We start from the raw sequence: 17130 nt of genomic DNA on the forward strand, positions 1-17130 counted from the left end.
ATCGCAGGGGTTGCACATTTACATTTCCCCTCCGACTCGGACGGAGCACAACCCTTGCAATGTGTGGAGAAAATCGTTGGCTTTGTTGGCTCATCAACGAAATAAGCAGGAGAGCCAATGAACATAGAACCGCCAAAACAATTGCAATGGATTTTGAATGACCGAGAAAATGGGTTTTATGTAATGTTTTTCCTCCCCCGGTGCAGGGTCGTTACGCAGCATATACTGTCGTTCCTTGAGCTCAACCTCATTTGTTAGTCCTTTCGCATGCTCGGAACATCGTTGCCAAACGATAAAGTCGCATATGAAGCGCGTATATTGTCGATTAGCAGTTATTAGGCTTCCCGAAACTCTTCGCCCGAGCGAGGGAGATGGGGGAGTGGGGTGGTTAGTTGTGGTGGTTTTTATGATGGGGAGATCTGTTCGCTTTTACAGCGAGAATGTAACAGAAGCTTGATTAAGATACAGTTTGCCACTGTACCGCATACGGGCAGGCGAACGAAACGTGTGAGTGGTGTGAGTAATTGGAAATAATCAAGTTTCGATGCTCCGTAACAATTGTTGAAACATTTTGAGTTTAATGAGCGTACGGCAATCGATAAGAAATGCTATTTATTTGCCAAAATGTAGCCGTTATATACTTAAATGTGTTATTAGCAGTACATTTCGTGTAATTAATGTGTAAATTGTTTTCTACAGTTTTGTTTCTATAGTTAATTGTTATTTATTTATAAGCATTCATGATGCCTTCTGGCAGGTTTAAGGTAGCGGGATCAATAAGCGGCAACATTTATTAAGTCATAAAGGTGTTGACTTGAAGCTAGGCAGACAGGAGGGTGGCTTTATTTCATATGGGTACAACCAAACCATTTTGATAGTGGGACATTGAGGACATATAATTTTGCCGGAAGGGAGATAAAAGTAAAATATAACCGGCGAATTTTGTTGTTTTTTCATTAAAATACAAATGTGTTTGAATACAAAACGTGGTGGTTCACGTGTTGTGCAACCAATCTATTTGACTACCCTTAACATTAACTGTCCATTATTTGTTAGAATTGTTAATACTTTGTTGTAGCTGCTGTAGCTGTACTGTTTAGGAAGCTGTAGCGTAAATGTATTTATTTGGAAATAGTTTTTAATTGTATGGAACTTATTTGTTACGATGACTTCATTTGATTAACACTCCGTTCTTCATTGCATAAAACATAAACGACATTCTTATGGCTAATGTCACTTTTGAATCCTTGCAGTCTTCTCCTCCGTCAGGATGTCTGATGCTCCAAACAGGTAAGTTAATTCGTGGTTCGTCATTCGCCTCCACTGGTCATGCTCCAACACACTGACATAGAAGCTCATCATATCAAAATCATTTCTAGTGATGTCATGTAACAGCTTACCTTTTCTATTTGTGATATATTTTCGATTGTGGATATTTCTAAAGACTCATGGAATTTACGAGTTTGTTATATCTTATGATCCCTATTTTTCCGTATACATAATGTATATATTAGATATATTTTTCCGATACAATACTGCAACGGATTTCGCTAATATCTTCGTCATCGGAAGCTACGACCGTCCCAAAATAACAAAAATACTTTACTACCACGAAATTGTCCTCATAAATTTTATTAAATTCATGTGGGCTCTATCACTGCTTAACATTAGCTTCAACATATCTTGAATACTGTCTTGAAATTCTGTCTCAGTACGTTTGCGCTGAAAAAATGATCAATAATATCTGGTTTGCCTGTGTGTAGAATATCATCAAACAAATACCAAATTATGCTAGCTGTACAGAACAACAATCCTTCGAAGCATTTAATCTTGTCCTAGAAGATTTGTAAAAAAACATTGTTCTTTATTGAAAATCATCATTTCTCAGGGAGAATATTACACCTTCGAATCATTTTAAGCATTATTATATTTATTTAGATTTAGATATTTTTTTCATCAAGAACGTTTTTCCCCACTGATTCCTTTTCTATACATCACATATTTTTTATTTTTTAGTTTATCAAGGTCGTATTAAAAACTTTGGGTATCCTATCGTATTCTGAAATCAGCAATAGTTATACAAATCATGGTTTTAGGTAATTTTTTCTGATGTGCTTTTGCTACTAAATATTGTTGCTGCACACAAAAATTATATAATTCATTCATTTCATAAAGTGTATTAGATTAGCACATCGGTACAACAAAAACTCTGAAAAAAGTGATGAAATGGCTGAACATATTAACCCATTGAACATAATAATAACATTCACGATTTGTCGCCAATCACCTTACGCTCATTAAACTCAAATTGTTTCAACAATTGTTACGGAGCATCGAAACTTGATTATTTCCAATTACTCACACCACTCACACGTTTCGTTCGCCTGTCCGTATGTGATACAGTGGCAAACTGTATCTTAATCAAGCTTCTGTTACATTCTCGCTGTAAAAGCGAACAGATCTCACCATCATAAAAACCACCACAACTAACCACCCCACTCCCCCATCTCCCTTGCTCGGGCGAAGAGTTTCGGGAAGCCTAATAACTGCTAATCGACAATATACGCGCTTCATATGCGACTTTATCGTTTGGCAACGATGTTCCGAGCATGCGAAAGGACTAACAAATGAGGTTGAGCTCAAGGAACGGCAGTATATGCTGCGTAACGACCCGGCACCGGGGGAGGAAAAACATTACATAAAACCCATTTTCTCGGTCATTCAAAATCCATTGCAATTGTTTCGGCGGTCCTATGTTCATTGGCTCTCCTGCTTATTTCGTTGATGAGCCAACAACAAAGCCAACGATTTTCTCCACACATTGCAAGGGTTGTGCTCCGTCCGAGTCGGAGGGGAAATGTAAATGTGCAACCCCTGCGATGTAGTACATAAAGATGAGCAGATTTGCTATGTTTTGGATCACTTTCTTCGCCGAGTGATCACCAAAAGTATCCAGTTTCCGCAGCAAAACGATCCTAAGTGTACGCAAAAGACGATCTAAAATGCAACGATGGTGTCCTTCTTCCCCTGCTTTTATGCAATAACTAACACACTCCGCCTCTTTGAAATGAACACTCCGGTAGAAACGCCTTCTTATTGGATGTTGTATATCGGTGCCATATTGAATGAATCCCTGGGGCCATGTGCACAGCTCGAATGAACCACCATCAACAATCAACATTCACACAACGAGAACGGAACAGATGCCGGTTGCTACGTAACAAAAAGGGGTGACAGAGAGTGAAAAGTGTGACTCTTCCGTCTCTGCTGGTGCAAGCTGTCCACAATGTTGGGGTAGCTTTCGTATCGTATCAAACACATCCGTGTGGTCCGTATTTGTTAATGTTTAATGTGGCCATTCAGTAGATATTGTAACCACCGAGCAGTGTATACGTCGTCGTTGTGCAGAACGGTCTGGCGGTGAGCGTTTGGTGTCTTCCGTGGTGTTATTTTAGGTTACTTTAATTCGAACTAACAAGAAGCATGATTAATATTAGCATCTGGGGCAGTTCAGCACCCGCTGTATGATGTCGGCATTAACCCACAGTATGTTTAAGCCAAGCAGAAAAAGGCGCCAGGCGAAATATGGAATCAGTACAATATCTAAATATCTAAAAAGTGTAAAAAAACGATAAATGATTTTCTTTTTTGTGTTCCGTCTCAATTCTATCATCCGAAAATATGATGTTTGCCATAGTCTTTAGGGGCATTCGCGCGGCTGAACAACATGCCCGTCATGAGTGCTTGCCCATTGATTGTACAGGCGGGCTTTACCGTCAACGGTTGTTGCGCTAAATAAGAAAAAGAGAAAATAGAATTTTGCTCCCATCGTATTCTTTTCTCCATTCATCATGTTCTTCATCTTTTTGGCATAACGAACCTCGCGGTCGTGCCGGACTATATACAGGGTTTCGAGACTCATTAGGTACCACGCACCTGGATAGTTAGCCCTTGCTACGGGGGAACAGTCCATACAAGACTAGAACCCACGACAGGTATGTTGTCGTTAATTCGAGTGGCGTCTGAATCGATGAAAATTGAGAAAATTATCAGTTATAGCCAGCGGCGGATTTAACGGTAGGCGGACTAGGCGGTCGCCTGGAGCCCCGCCGATTTAGGGGGCCTGGAGCCCCGATGATCTCTAGTCTGTAGTATAGACATACGGCAAGTGGACAGAGTATTAACGACAAGGGAAGATGGTCGTTGGTGCCCCGTGGCTGAAGAACCTTTTGCACCCACCCCCCCTCCACCCTAAGCCGTCAACAATTTTAGGGCTTGATCGTAGGGGTCCCATGGCCACCCACCCCCGCCGACAATTTAAGTATTCTGTTCAATCTCCCAACAGCTGTGTGCCAGTACCCCCTCCGCTATTTATAAGGGCCTCAACTCGTCTTTCCGCCTAGGGCCCCCGATTCCCCTAAACCGCCACTGGTTATAGCTCTTTGTGCGCACTGTCGGTTGAAACAGCAAAGCGTTCGTTAGGTGTCCGTTAATTTCAAACGCTCTTTTTCCTTCAACACTGGATTGAATCTTTGGTTTCTATTAACCATGAAACTGTACCATATTCTTCAATCTGTAAAACAGCTAACACAAACTCTCTTTTGTTTTTGAAATATTAACGCACCCCAAACATGCTAATTATGGGGTAATTTTTCAAAAATTTCAATTTCCCGCCTACATTATGGGCGTATGCATGGCCACCCACCCCCGCCGACAATTTAAGTATTCTGTTCAATCTCCCAACAGCTGTGTGCCAGTACCCCCTCCGCTATTTATAAGGGCCTCAACTCGTCTTTCCGCCTAGGGCCCCCGATTCCCCTAAACCGCCACTGGTTATAGCTCTTTGTGCGCACTGTCGGTTGAAACAGCAAAGCGTTCGTTAGGTGTCCGTTAATTTCAAACGCTCTTTTTCCTTCAACACTGGATTGAATCTTTGGTTTCTATTAACCATGAAACTGTACCATATTCTTCAATCTGTAAAACAGCTAACACAAACTCTCTTTTGTTTTTGAAATATTAACGCACCCCAAACATGCTAATTATGGGGTAATTTTTCAAAAATTTCAATTTCCCGCCTACATTATGGGCGTATGCACGGTCAAAATTTGGTCAAAATTTGCGACCAAGTGACAGCTGTCATCTTCCCCTGTCAATAAAATTCACACAGCTGTCAACTGACGATACGTATGTGTGGCTGTGTACGTGTGTGTGTGGATGTGTTTTCTTCAAGGATGACGATGATAATAGCGAGGGTGTTGTGAAAACGAAAAATGAATTACGGAATAAAATCTGCGACTGCAGCAGTGTCGTGCGTGTAAAAGTTTCCGTTCTTCTCCTAGCATTTAAGTGGTGCAGTCGACTTGTTTCAACACATTACGAACTCTCTGTTTCTCCCACCCATCGTCCCGTACCTACTACCCTTCGCGACTGCGTCACATATTTTCCGTGCGTACGATCTGTCCATACCATCAATTGCCCCGATGCTTTGTCTGTAGAAACAGTGTACTTCTTGTGCCGTTGTGAAGCTATGTGCAAACGTTTTGTGGTTGCGCGTATGTGTTTTGGAATAACGATGACTAAAATCGCGGAAGTCATCACGGTACAAATCGGGCAACAGCAGCGATCGATTCCTGTCCGTTGCGCCCCATCATGGTACCCTCATTAGGGATGCAATTCTGCGCTTAATCACCGTCGTCAATCCGCACCGTGTTTACAGTTTGGTGAAGTTGTGCGCTCAAAGCGGGACAAGGGCAAGTGGCAAAACTAGCGACGGTAGTAGCAACACGACGGTCAAGGATGGAGAACAGTGTGGGGGAATCGTCGGAGGTCGTGTACGGCACGCACGAAGACTCCGCAATGGTGATGTCAGAAAAGGTAAGATGAGACCGCCGAGTGCAAAAAAAAACGAAAACACGATACAGTCTGCCCAAAAGGCGAAGGTAGCACAAACATCTTATCCGCACTGGACTTCCTCTTATCTGGTCCCTCGCAGCCCGGGGTAAAACTGAAGGCAGTAGTAGTGCCGCTCCCCGTCGAAACACGACGCTGCCCAGTGCGACTGACCGATTATGCGTTCCGGTTTGGGGCAGTTCCGCTTGGCGAGTGTCTGAATGAAAGTGGAGCCCAAATCTAATTAGGCTACCGCCACGGTCCATACGCTTGGACGACTAGGTGTCCGTTGCAATCTGGCCCTACACGGCGGGACAAACTGCAAATTGTAACAGGACACCCGTTATGGGCGCTGGGGCTTACTTCCATAAATAACTTTAAATCACTCATTGAGAACGTTGAGCTAGCTTTTAAAATCCCCTAACCTGCACAATATGGACGCCAAATGAGTTTTCATGCAAGGAGGCGTACAAGCGGCGAACGGGGGGCTCATTTATTTTTATTATTACATGTTATGAAATGTGGGTTGTTAAAAGCCGTGGGGTCGATACATTTTGCCAAATAGAATATGCTGCAAACTAATACCATATGTGTGTGTCCCCGTCCCCGTTTGTCTGTTGTCACAGGTGCAATCACTCGCCGGGAGCATCTATCAAGAGTTCGAACGGATGATTCAACGGTACGATGAGGATGTCGTAAAGACGCTGATGCCGCTGCTTGTGAACGTGCTCGAATGTCTTGACTCGGCGTACCAAACCAACCAAGAGCAGGATGTCGAGCTGGAGCTGCTGCGCGAGGACAACGAGCAGCTGGTAACGCAGTACGAGCGGGAGAAGAATGCCCGCAAGCAGGCCGAGCAGAAGCTGCTCGAGACGGAAGATCTGGCCGAGCAGGAGAACAAGGAGCTGGCCAGCCGGCTCGAGTCACTCGAAAGCATCGTGCGAATGCTGGAGCTGAAGCACAAGAACAGCATGGACCACGCGAGCCGGCTCGAGGAGCGCGAGTCGGAGCTGAAGAAGGAGTACAGCAAGCTGCACGAACGGTACACGGAGCTGTTCAAAACGCACGTCGACTACATGGAGCGCACGAAGCTGATGATGGGCAACTCGACCCACTCGCAGGCCGGATCCGCGTCCGAGCGGCTGGACGTGTCACGGTCCCGTCTAATGCCCATGATGCGGTCTACCGGGCCCGTCTCGTACGGGTTCGCCTCGCTGGAAAACTCCACCATGCTCGACACGGAAACGCTGTGCAGCGAGGAGGACAGCGGGCCCGATTCGGGGCCGCCCTCGCTGCAGAACGAAATCGAAACGAAAGCCACCGAACGGGTGGAGGAAGTGGACTCGGCTACGGCCGCGCCGGCCGACGCAATGGCGACGAGCTCAACGGCCAAGGTGCTGCAAAGCCCCACCAGTGGCGGTGTTTCGGGCAAAACGACCACCAAAAAGGAGCAACGGTCCGCAAACACGCTTTACCAGGAGCTGTCCTTCCAGGACGATAATTTGGAAAGCGAAGAAAACGAAATCACCGGTGCCTGGGTACATCCCGGAGATTATGCATCATCAGGTATGGGTGGGCCGGGCGTATATCTATATGGGGCAACATTATTTTACACGTGTGTGTTAACCAAGATCAGCTACACTTATTTTAACATGATACACGCATGTTCATTGCATTATTGCCATTGCCATTTTAATGAAGCCCATCTTACTGAAGAGGGATGGTTTTTGTATTATAATTTGTATTATAATACTTAAATTCAGGCAATCCTTCGAGGATATGTTTATTAGTTTTACATTCACCAACTTATCAGTTCTAGCATTGGTAAACATTTTTATGTTAAATTATTGGGAATTATTATGGCGTAACCATCAGCCTATTCTTATTCCATTAAGAAAATTTAATTTCCGGACTATTCTAAATTTTAACCTCCCTTGATTAAAGTCTTTACGATTATCCACTATCAAAACATGCACCAAAATAATCAACTCACATTATCTTGATTTACATGACAACCACAGATTACAAAAATCAACAGACACACACACATTCATACACATATGCTTGTTTTATGTTGCCGAAACTCTTAACGCTTTTTTGTACTAATCTGGCCTATTTTCATGCGCTTTTCTTATACCTTCCAGCTAACGATAACTTTTTCGGTAAGTCAATCATTTTGCCTTATTTCATGTATGTTTGTTTTACTTCCATAACTAATACAACTAAACATTACCGTGCAAATGCGTACAATCGTACTCGAGTTAATTGTTTTATGTTTGTTCTGTTCACAGGCATGGGCAAAGAGGTTGAAAATTTGATAATGGAAAATAACGAACTGCTAGCCACTAAGTGAGTATTTTGCCGATTATCGCGTGCAATGCGGTACAGTATCACGGTTGTCCTTATCAATTTCACAGGAACGCTCTGAACATCGTGAAGGACGATCTCATAGTGAAAGTGGACGAGCTGACCGGTGAGATTGAGATTCTGCGCGAAGAGCTGAATGCGGTGATATTGGCCCGCAACAAACTGAAAGCCAAGGTTACCGAGCTGGAGGAGGAGCTGAAGAAAACGAAAGCGCAAGTGAAGCAAGCGTCCTCCTCGGCGACCGACCAGGAAGAGGAGGGCGACGTTCCGATGGCGCAGCGGAAGCGCTTCACCCGCGTCGAAATGGCGCGCGTACTGATGGAGCGCAACCAGTACAAGGAGCGGTTCATGGAGCTGCAGGACGCAGTGCGCTGGACGGAGATGATGCGTGCCTCCCGGGTGGAAACCCTGGACAAGAAATCAAAGCAAGGCATTTGGAAGTTTTTTAGTAATCTCTTTAGCTCCAACGATAGGCCAACGAACGAGTCCCCCGGGCGCCTTCACCAGCGCTATGGCGGTGTGAGTGCGCAGTCTCAGGCGCACGGTACCGCCTCGCTGCTGCCTGCCATGCCCGAGGGACGAATGCTCATTGGCGCAGGCAACGGTGGCATTGGTGGTGGTGGTGGCGGTGGCGGCGGCAGCGGTATCGGTCTCGGTGCCCTTGCCACAGGCTCCTCGGCCGCGCTCCTACGCAGTGGCCACGCAAGCAACATACTGGTGCTATCGAAGGAACCCGAGCTGACGCAATCGGAGCGGGCAATGCAACGGCGCCGCGACCAGTACCGGCAGGTAAGGGCGCACGTACAAAAAGAGGATGGCCGATTGCAAGCGTACGGCTGGAGTTTACCTAGTCTGAAACCATCGAACGCAGCGGGAGCGAACGGTGGCGTTGGTAGCGCTGGAGGCGGTGGTGTGGGGCGCCCTACCGGCAGCGGAGTGCCGGTACCGGTGCCCGTGTACTGTCGCCCGCTGGCCGAAGCTAGTCCGCACATGAAGGTGTGGTGTGCCAGCGGCGTCAATCTGCAGGGCGGCTACACAAAGGACGGAGGCTGCATTGTCGGGGCGGCAAGCATATTTTACGCAAAAGACACGACCGGCGGTGGGGCACAGATCACCGAGCTTACGGGCGACGAAGCGACGGTCGAGCCGAAGGATTTGGGCGAACTGTTGGAAAGAAAGCTGCTGGCACTTGGCGGTCCGGCTTCGCTCGACGCAGACAGCGAGCTTAGCTCGTACGTGTGGATCTGCACCAGCACCCATTCGGCCAGCACGGTAACGGTGATCGATGCGAAAAATCCATCCGAAGTGTTGGATTCGTTCCCGGTGTGCCAGAATCATTTGCTGTGCATCTGCACCGTTCGCGGAGCGCTCGAGATGGATTACGCAATGCTGGAAAACAGCGAAGTTACCAAATCGGGTAAGTTTACTGGCAACCGTGGATTACGGACGGATGGTTGGGGAAGCGAATCATCTGACTGACATTTTGTGCAACGCACTCTCTCTCTCTCTCTCTCTCTCTCTCTCTCTCTTTCTTTAGGTAAAATGCTTGAAAAGCCAGGCGAATCTCCTGACGATATAGGAAAAGTATCGTACGAAAAGGTTGTACGCAGCGCTGCCGATTCCACGCCAACTTCGGCAGACGAGCATAAAGCTACGGAAGAAGCACAGGAAGCGGTGCCACCATCCGATACAATCCCAGAACAAGCTACCGAAGCTAACAGCGATCGTGATCTTAATCACAACAGTAAGGTACGGTATCATACGATTGTCACACGTTCGTCTGGTGAGTTCGGTTGTTTTTATTAATCAAAATTAACCGACTTCTTGCAGGCGACCCATGAAGTCCTAGACAGCGTAGACACGAAAGACATTGCGATTGCGGTCGATGGGAACGATAATACGATCGGCGAGACCACCTCCTCACCCAACAAACCGCAGCCAGAGACAGCAATCGAAGAGTCGATCTCCTCGATCGGTCCGACCATGTGGCTGGGCGCTCAGAACGGCATGCTGTACGTGCACAGTTCCGTGGCAAGATGGAACGTGTGTCTGCACAAAATCAAGCTGCCCGACTCGGTGTTATCGATAGTGCACGTCGAGTCGCGTGTCATCGTTGCGCTGGCGAACGGAACGTTGGCAGTGTTTCGGCGGCAGGTTAGCGGCGAGTGGGATCTTAACAGCTACCATCTACTGACGCTTGGCTCGCCGAAGTACTCTGTGCGTTGTCTAACGATCGTCGGCGACAAGGTTTGGGCGGCTCACCGCAACAAGATACACGTGATCGATCCCATCACGCTGTGCATTCTGAAATCGTTCGAAGCTCATCCACGCAAGGAAAGCCAAATCCGCCAGATGGCTACTACGGGGCTGGGTGTGTGGGTATCTATAAGGTAAGTGTTTGGTGAAATTGAAGGAAGATTCTCGCATCGTGTCCCAAGGTTAAGTAACTTACCATGCTGTGCTGTTTTTTTAGATTGGATTCGACTCTAAGGCTCTTCTCCGCGGAAACGTACGATCATCTGGAAGACATCGACATCGATCCTTACGTGTCGAAGATGTTGGGCACCGGAAAGCTCGGCTTTTCGTTTGTGCGCATTACCGCTCTGCTGGTATCGTGCAATAGGCTGTGGATAGGTAAGTGTAGAGGTTGTTTTTGTTATAGTGAAACACGTAATCATACGATTACTACATTGCGCATTGTTATTTTAGGAACCGGCAATGGTGTGGTGATTTCAGTTCCACTGACTGACGCTAGCGGTGCTTCCAATACACCATACTCACCGCGCTTCGCAAATGCTCAACTTTCGTTCCACGGGCACCGCGATGCAGTGAAGTTCTTTGTGTCCGTGCCGATGAACCCGCCCAATCAGGGGCTACCAACCACTTCGAAGGATATGCTGGTAATATCCGGCGGAGAGGGATACATCGATTTTCGGTTAGGTAAGTACACGTGTGTATGTGTGTGTGTGAATGTATTGCTTTTAATTAAATGCCATATAATTTAATGCTTTTATATGATTACATACTTGAGATCGAGATAGTTTCTCATGTCGCAAATTTATATCATGCTAAAAGAATTCATGTTTAAACTAAGTGCTAAAATACTTAACGTAGCAAAGATTGCTGTATTAATATGAACATAACTAAAGAAGCATGTTCCTTTTTCTAATAGCGAAGAACGATTACGCTTATCGGCTAAATAATACACATCATACAGATTCTATGTGTTATAATATGTTTAATTATCGCCTAATATTGGGTGTGTCGTTTGCATGAGAAAGCATAACTTCTCATTTGATTTACTATGTCTGAACAAAACGTATAATTTCATAACGCCAATCTTTTCTTATTATATACTTATTATGTGTTAAAAAAATATAAAACCAGCTGTAACGAGAATTAAATCGCGTCAATAATATGTGGTATTCGTAGAGGTTTTAGAACCTGTTTTTGATTTGTGCTGTATTTTAGTTACAGTGTACTACCGATAAATGAATAGTTTGATGTTTAAACTTTAAAAAAAAAATAACATATGAACCTCTTTCTCAAGTACACTAATGCACTTATCCGTGCACGTGCCCTATATACATATGTTTGCAATCGTAGTAATTGAATGCTAATGTTGCTGTACTCCTCTTTAGTTCCACACAACCACATTATTGTTCTCTCTTCCCTCTTCTCTTTTTTCTCTCTATTCTAGAAGAAATAGTAGAAGATGTATGCGATGCCGCAACACATTTATTAGTTTGGCGTGTTAGTTCATCGTATGATGATTTATCAGTTTGTAGCTAAAATTTATGCTTATTTTCAAAAAAAAAAGAAGAAATTAAAAAGAAACAAGTATTAAAGCCCGTACTGTAAAACCGGTACAAATGGTCCATGACAAACAAAAAAAAACGCTTTATGAAACAAATCCACGTATCCTACAAATCCACCCAAATAGTTGTCGAACATATTTGCAAAAGGTATGTTGCTTTTAGTTTGTTTTATTTATTTTGATGATTTTATCGTTTGCTTGTGGTTTTCTTGCGATTTGTTTTTGTAACGTTTGTACAGGACTAAAACTTAGTCATGTTATTGATATGCTTAGAAATGTTTGTTCATAGCTTTAATGATATTTTTATATTAACATTCACTGATACAACACAATACAGTTTTTGTATATACATTTTATATAAACTGATCATATCATAATAGTTGAGTGCAGTAGTTTTGTACTATTTGAAAGATTTATGCTTTTTGTAGCTTATACAACGTTTTTAATTAATGCTTCGCTATCTCACTTTTTTGAGAGAACTTTCCCCAAGCTTTCATATTGGTTGTGGTTTTAATATTAACAAGGTTTGAAGTAAATGGAATGTGTTTCTGACGTTATATAATGTTATATAATATAATTCATCAAAAATGTGGTATGAATTTATTTACTACACAATAAAACCATGCAAATTAATGCTTTTTGTTTGCTAAGCTTTAACCATTTTTCTTTGTATGTACTCATGTACCATTACTTTGTTGTTCATAATAGTGTTGGTTAAACTTGATTCAGATTCATGAATCTGAATGAATCTTTGAAATGATTCAATGAATCTCGGTAGGAAAGATTCGTGAATCTCAAAGATTCGTGAATCTCAAAGATTAATGTACCTCGATAGATTCACGAATCTCGAAAGATTCGTGAATCTCAAAGATTCATGAACCTCGATAGATTCACGAATCTCGAAGGATTCATGAATCTAAAGGGATTCATACATCTCTAAAAATTCTATGATTATTCTTCTGACCGTAACAAGCTACGTGGTCATGCCAACCTATGCAGGCTTTCGAGACCTTCTTGGCAAATAGAAGGCAGCCGGATGGTTTGTTTTGCTACGGGTCATGCGAGGCTTGAACCCACGACGGGCATTGTTGTCAAGTCGTGCGTGTTAAAAATCTGTACCATGGGATCGCATAAATTCAATATTTTGAAAATCATTCATATCTAATGATTCATGAATTCCTGGAGATTTATGTTGTAATCGAATGTTATAAATTCATGAATTTTTGAAGATTAATGAATCCTTGGAGAGTCGTGAATCTTTAGAGATTCATCAACCCTTGGATATTCATGAATCATTAGAGATTCAAATCATCTTTAGAAGTTCATAAATCTTTAGAGATTCGATTCGAGATTCTAATCACTCATCGCTGCAGATTCCTATGAATGAATCTCAACGAAAGATTTATGAAACCCAACACTAATTCATACCATAATAATTCAACAACAATAATTTAAAACAAATTCCGGAGAAAGGTTATATTTTTAAGTTTAGTCTCATCGCAATAACGCGCACAATTTTGGATGTGGTTTGATATTCGATGATGCTTCTATTTTTATGCCATATAAACCCGCTGTAGCTTTCAAAGTATTCAAATATTTTGTACCTTTTCTGCTGATCTGCTGATCGTATTGTAGAACCGTTAATGGGCGCATTTTAACGGTCTGTATAAAATGTTCTGAGTGCTTCATTAATGTAAGATGCATTGGTTGCTAGCTGTTTTCCAATTCTATCCGTTAGTCAAGTAAAATATGTTTAAAGAAAATATAGAGTAATAATAATCGTGCACCTTACACCTAAACAGATACTTATGATTCCATTCTTGTTCATACCGTTCTCTCCCTCAGGTGACGGTGATATGGAGGCGAGTGTCGAGCTAGAACCTAACCAAACCATAGAGAATCGCAATGAGAAGAGCTACATTATCGTGTGGAAAGTCAGCAATCGTTAAGATACGGTGTATTGGACTGGTGCATCCTCCAATAAACTCACCCATTATAATCATGCTTTACTTTAGGCATTCTCCACACTAATATCTTTAAAGAAAATAAGAAAAAAAGGAACAAATTTACTTACTTCCTGTAAACGTTATCTGAAACCCACTGCATCAAAGCAAGCCAGCGAGCGAGCGAGCAAGCAAGCAAGCAAACAAGCAAGCAAACGACGTACACATACAAATACCATCTTACCAATGCGCAGTGTAAGAGTGTAGAAGAAATGATGAAACCTAGTGTTCCAGTGTTCCACAGTTGTGTCTGCCGTTGTTCATTTCAAACACGTTGTGTAGTGTTGGTTCATTTGCATAACATATTACTGTACTAGAGAGCTAAACAACAAACGATTAGGAGAAGAAGAACAAACGTTTATCACAAACCTACGAACTATCCCAGTCCTACACACGTCTATAAAACTTTGCTGGTGGTTGAATAGATTTTTTGGCTAGTTTTCAAAGATTTGTAACGCATGTTTGGCATCATTAATGTATTAGAAAAATCGAAGGTATGTTAGCTTGAGTGAACAGAAACTGAGACACGACCGGATAGTCAAAAATAACTCTGCCCCTTTCCCTCCCTTTAACACGCCAAAGAATAAGTTTAGTAGAGCGTTTTCGTGATTCCTTTCGAAATGCTACAAAGTGGAGACATTTGCAAGTTGTACCTTCCCACATATACACCATATAATTGCGGCGAGCTACAGCGTGCGATGGTTATTTTGTATTATGCGTAACAATACCATTAATATTTATCACATGTGAGTAGAATGGCGATTTACTAGGGGAGATTGTGGGAACCAGCCCAGGAAATTGCTTAAACAAACACACACAACACTTACTACACACAAAGCTCACAAACCGCTAAACATGCTAAACTAGCGAAATTTGAATACTGTTAGCAATTCTCGGTTTTCCATTGGACTGGAAAGTGAGCCTGTTTTTTTAAATTGTGTATATATTAGACAGTTACACTATTGAGTTGTATTTAGTTAGTTTGGCTAGTGTCCGAGTAAGTCGGTTCCACCTGTGTATGTTTAGCCATTTTAAAGGTGTTATAGTTTTAAGATTGTTTTATTGTTTTATTTAGTTTTTCGCAAATCATTCGAACAATTGATGAATGGTTTTAAATCTTTTCAGTCAAATGTGTGTACCGTAGGGAAGGCGATTTTATACGCGCATACAAGAGAAATAGAACATTTTAACACGCTTATACTGATACCGAAAAGCGGTCGAAACAGTTTCACGAAAGGAAGGGCTTATGTTTACAGTGCAAAAATGTGTCAGTTCTGCAGTAGACAGTGTTTTAGGACGAAAATACACACTAATAATTATTTAAATTCCTATTCAATTTTATCCTAGCCGTTTGCGAATTGCTACAGGCTGCAGCCTTTTACCAGCTTTGCTGTTACGTAGCTGCATTCTTCTAGCTTTGTTTTAATATGTTCGAATATTGCATAGTTTGTTAGCGTACAACAACAACAACAACAACAACCATACCACTCCCGAAAGCGAAAGCGTGCGATAAAATTCGTGATGTAAAAAACTACCCATTTGAGAAAAAAAGGCAAATATAAGTAACCAATGCATTAATAATCTTTTTTCGTGTGACTTTTTTAAAGTTTACTTTTCTTTTCTGTTGCCTTGTATAATTGATTCTTCGGGTCATCTTGTACTTTAAATCATTTTAGGAACGGGTTTTAGATTCCAGTGTTTTTACAGTGTTGACGGTATTAATATTGAAGAAATCAGTTATTTGCTATGTGTGAAGAAACGAAAGGCTCTGGATATTCCACCACAATATCATCATATCATCAATTTCAAGGTAAGTGCAATGGTGTAAAGAATCCGTTGATGTTGTATAAATACAAATTGTAGTAACTGCCAGACATCAATAATTAGATTCTTTTTAGTGTGCCTATTTTTACTGTAAATATTTATATTGCAAATGCGGCAGATTGAGGTTTTGCTTTGGATTTAAGCATCGTAAAAATATGAAACATGAAATAATTAACCTAACTTTTCCAATAATTTATGCCTCTATTTACACCAAAAATAATCTAATGAAAAATTAAACTCTGATTATTGGATGTTTTCTCGAAACCGTTGGGCATTTCGTGCGCATTTTCAGCAAGCGCTTTGGTATCAGTTGTAACTGCAAACTAGCTAAAAATTGCCATGGATTAGGTACAGTGCACGCTCGATAATCCGCACCTCGCTAATCCTTGTATTGACGACCAAATTCATAAGATGAAACAGTGTTCGGTCAAAAACAGGGATTTTTTAAAGGAAAAATACATCTCTATTTTTAATAATATTAGCATTCTCTGTAAAACTTGAAAATGCGTGAAATATAATCCACTCGTTAACCGAAGGGAAAAATTGGATGTTTTAAAAATGCATAACAAAACATAATTCGATAATCCATACTCAATCAAATGCGGGCTACCCAGCGTGCACTGTACTTTGTTATAAGTTCCTCAGGTCGCAGATAATCAACAACCATAAGGATGGTAAACATCCTGTACAATTCCAGAATTTGCTATAATCAACGCCTCGTTAGTGAATGTATGGCTCATTTACCAAAGTACCATACAAAAGCACATCTTTATAAAAACAAATAAAATGGTTTGACTGTAGGTACATATTAACTGTACGAAATAGTTTACCTAAAGCATAGTAGTCTGTGGTCTTGACAGAACATCGCAATATAAAACGATTTCTTTCTGTTCTAGTAGCATGCGATAGGGACAGTTCGTCCTGCTCAGTTGAAAAATTTCCATTGTGGAGTGTCTTCAGAAAAATATAGCTACCCAAACAAAATAGAATTTTACTGAAAACTACAATAATATATCATGAGTAAGCTCTTTTTATCGATTTTTATATTAAAATTTCGCTGTACCTTTTTTTGTTAACGAGGAGTGAGCATATCCCATACCCCTCCCCAACCCAACCCTACCGGTACGCTGCAGTACATATTACTTCTCGCAGAGCCGTGCGTGCGGTGCACCTAGGTTGACGACGCACATCTGCTGCGGCGATCTTGTCTGATGATGCTGCATTTTACGC

The 17130-nt window shown here is 42.3% G+C and overlaps 1 protein-coding gene across 3 annotated transcripts; it reads left to right on the forward strand.

Moving 5' to 3' along the window:
* The first annotated feature begins 5183 nt into the window (after positions 1–5183).
* On the forward strand, positions 5184–15657 carry LOC120897413 (JNK-interacting protein 3). Of its 3 annotated transcripts, none has more exons than XM_040302291.1 (10): positions 5184–5874; positions 6516–7455; positions 8034–8051; positions 8181–8238; positions 8307–9673; positions 9794–10005; positions 10087–10646; positions 10730–10890; positions 10966–11196; positions 11957–12180. In XM_040302291.1, exons 1-10 carry the CDS (start codon positions 5797–5799, stop codon positions 12046–12048), a joined length of 3717 nt encoding a protein of 1238 aa, XP_040158225.1. In that variant the 5' UTR covers positions 5184–5796; the 3' UTR covers positions 12049–12180. The 3 variants fall into 3 exon arrangements, with proteins under 3 accessions (XP_040158225.1, XP_040158224.1, XP_040158226.1); XM_040302290.1 differs by lacking the exon at positions 11957–12180 and adding an exon at positions 13919–15657 and having other exon boundaries at positions 5185–5874; XM_040302292.1 differs by lacking the exons at positions 8034–8051; positions 11957–12180 and adding an exon at positions 13919–15657 and having other exon boundaries at positions 5185–5874.
* Positions 15658–17130: the final 1473 nt, after the last annotated feature.

This window comes from Anopheles arabiensis, chromosome 2 (genome assembly GCF_016920715.1).
Source record: "Anopheles arabiensis isolate DONGOLA chromosome 2, AaraD3, whole genome shotgun sequence".
Classification (NCBI taxonomy): domain Eukaryota; kingdom Metazoa; phylum Arthropoda; class Insecta; order Diptera; family Culicidae; genus Anopheles; species Anopheles arabiensis.

Bases quoted from the DNA above. Each gene is read 5' to 3' on its own strand.
- LOC120897413 (XM_040302290.1), top strand. From the start codon at position 5,797: ATGGAGAACAGTGTGGGGGAATCGTCGGAGGTCGTGTACGGCACGCAC. The intron at 5,875-6,515 runs GTAAGATGAGAC...CTGTTGTCACAG, and splicing joins CAATGGTGATGTCAGAAAAG to GTGCAATCACTCGCCGGGAG. The intron at 10,006-10,086 runs GTACGGTATCAT...GACTTCTTGCAG, and splicing joins ATCTTAATCACAACAGTAAG to GCGACCCATGAAGTCCTAGA.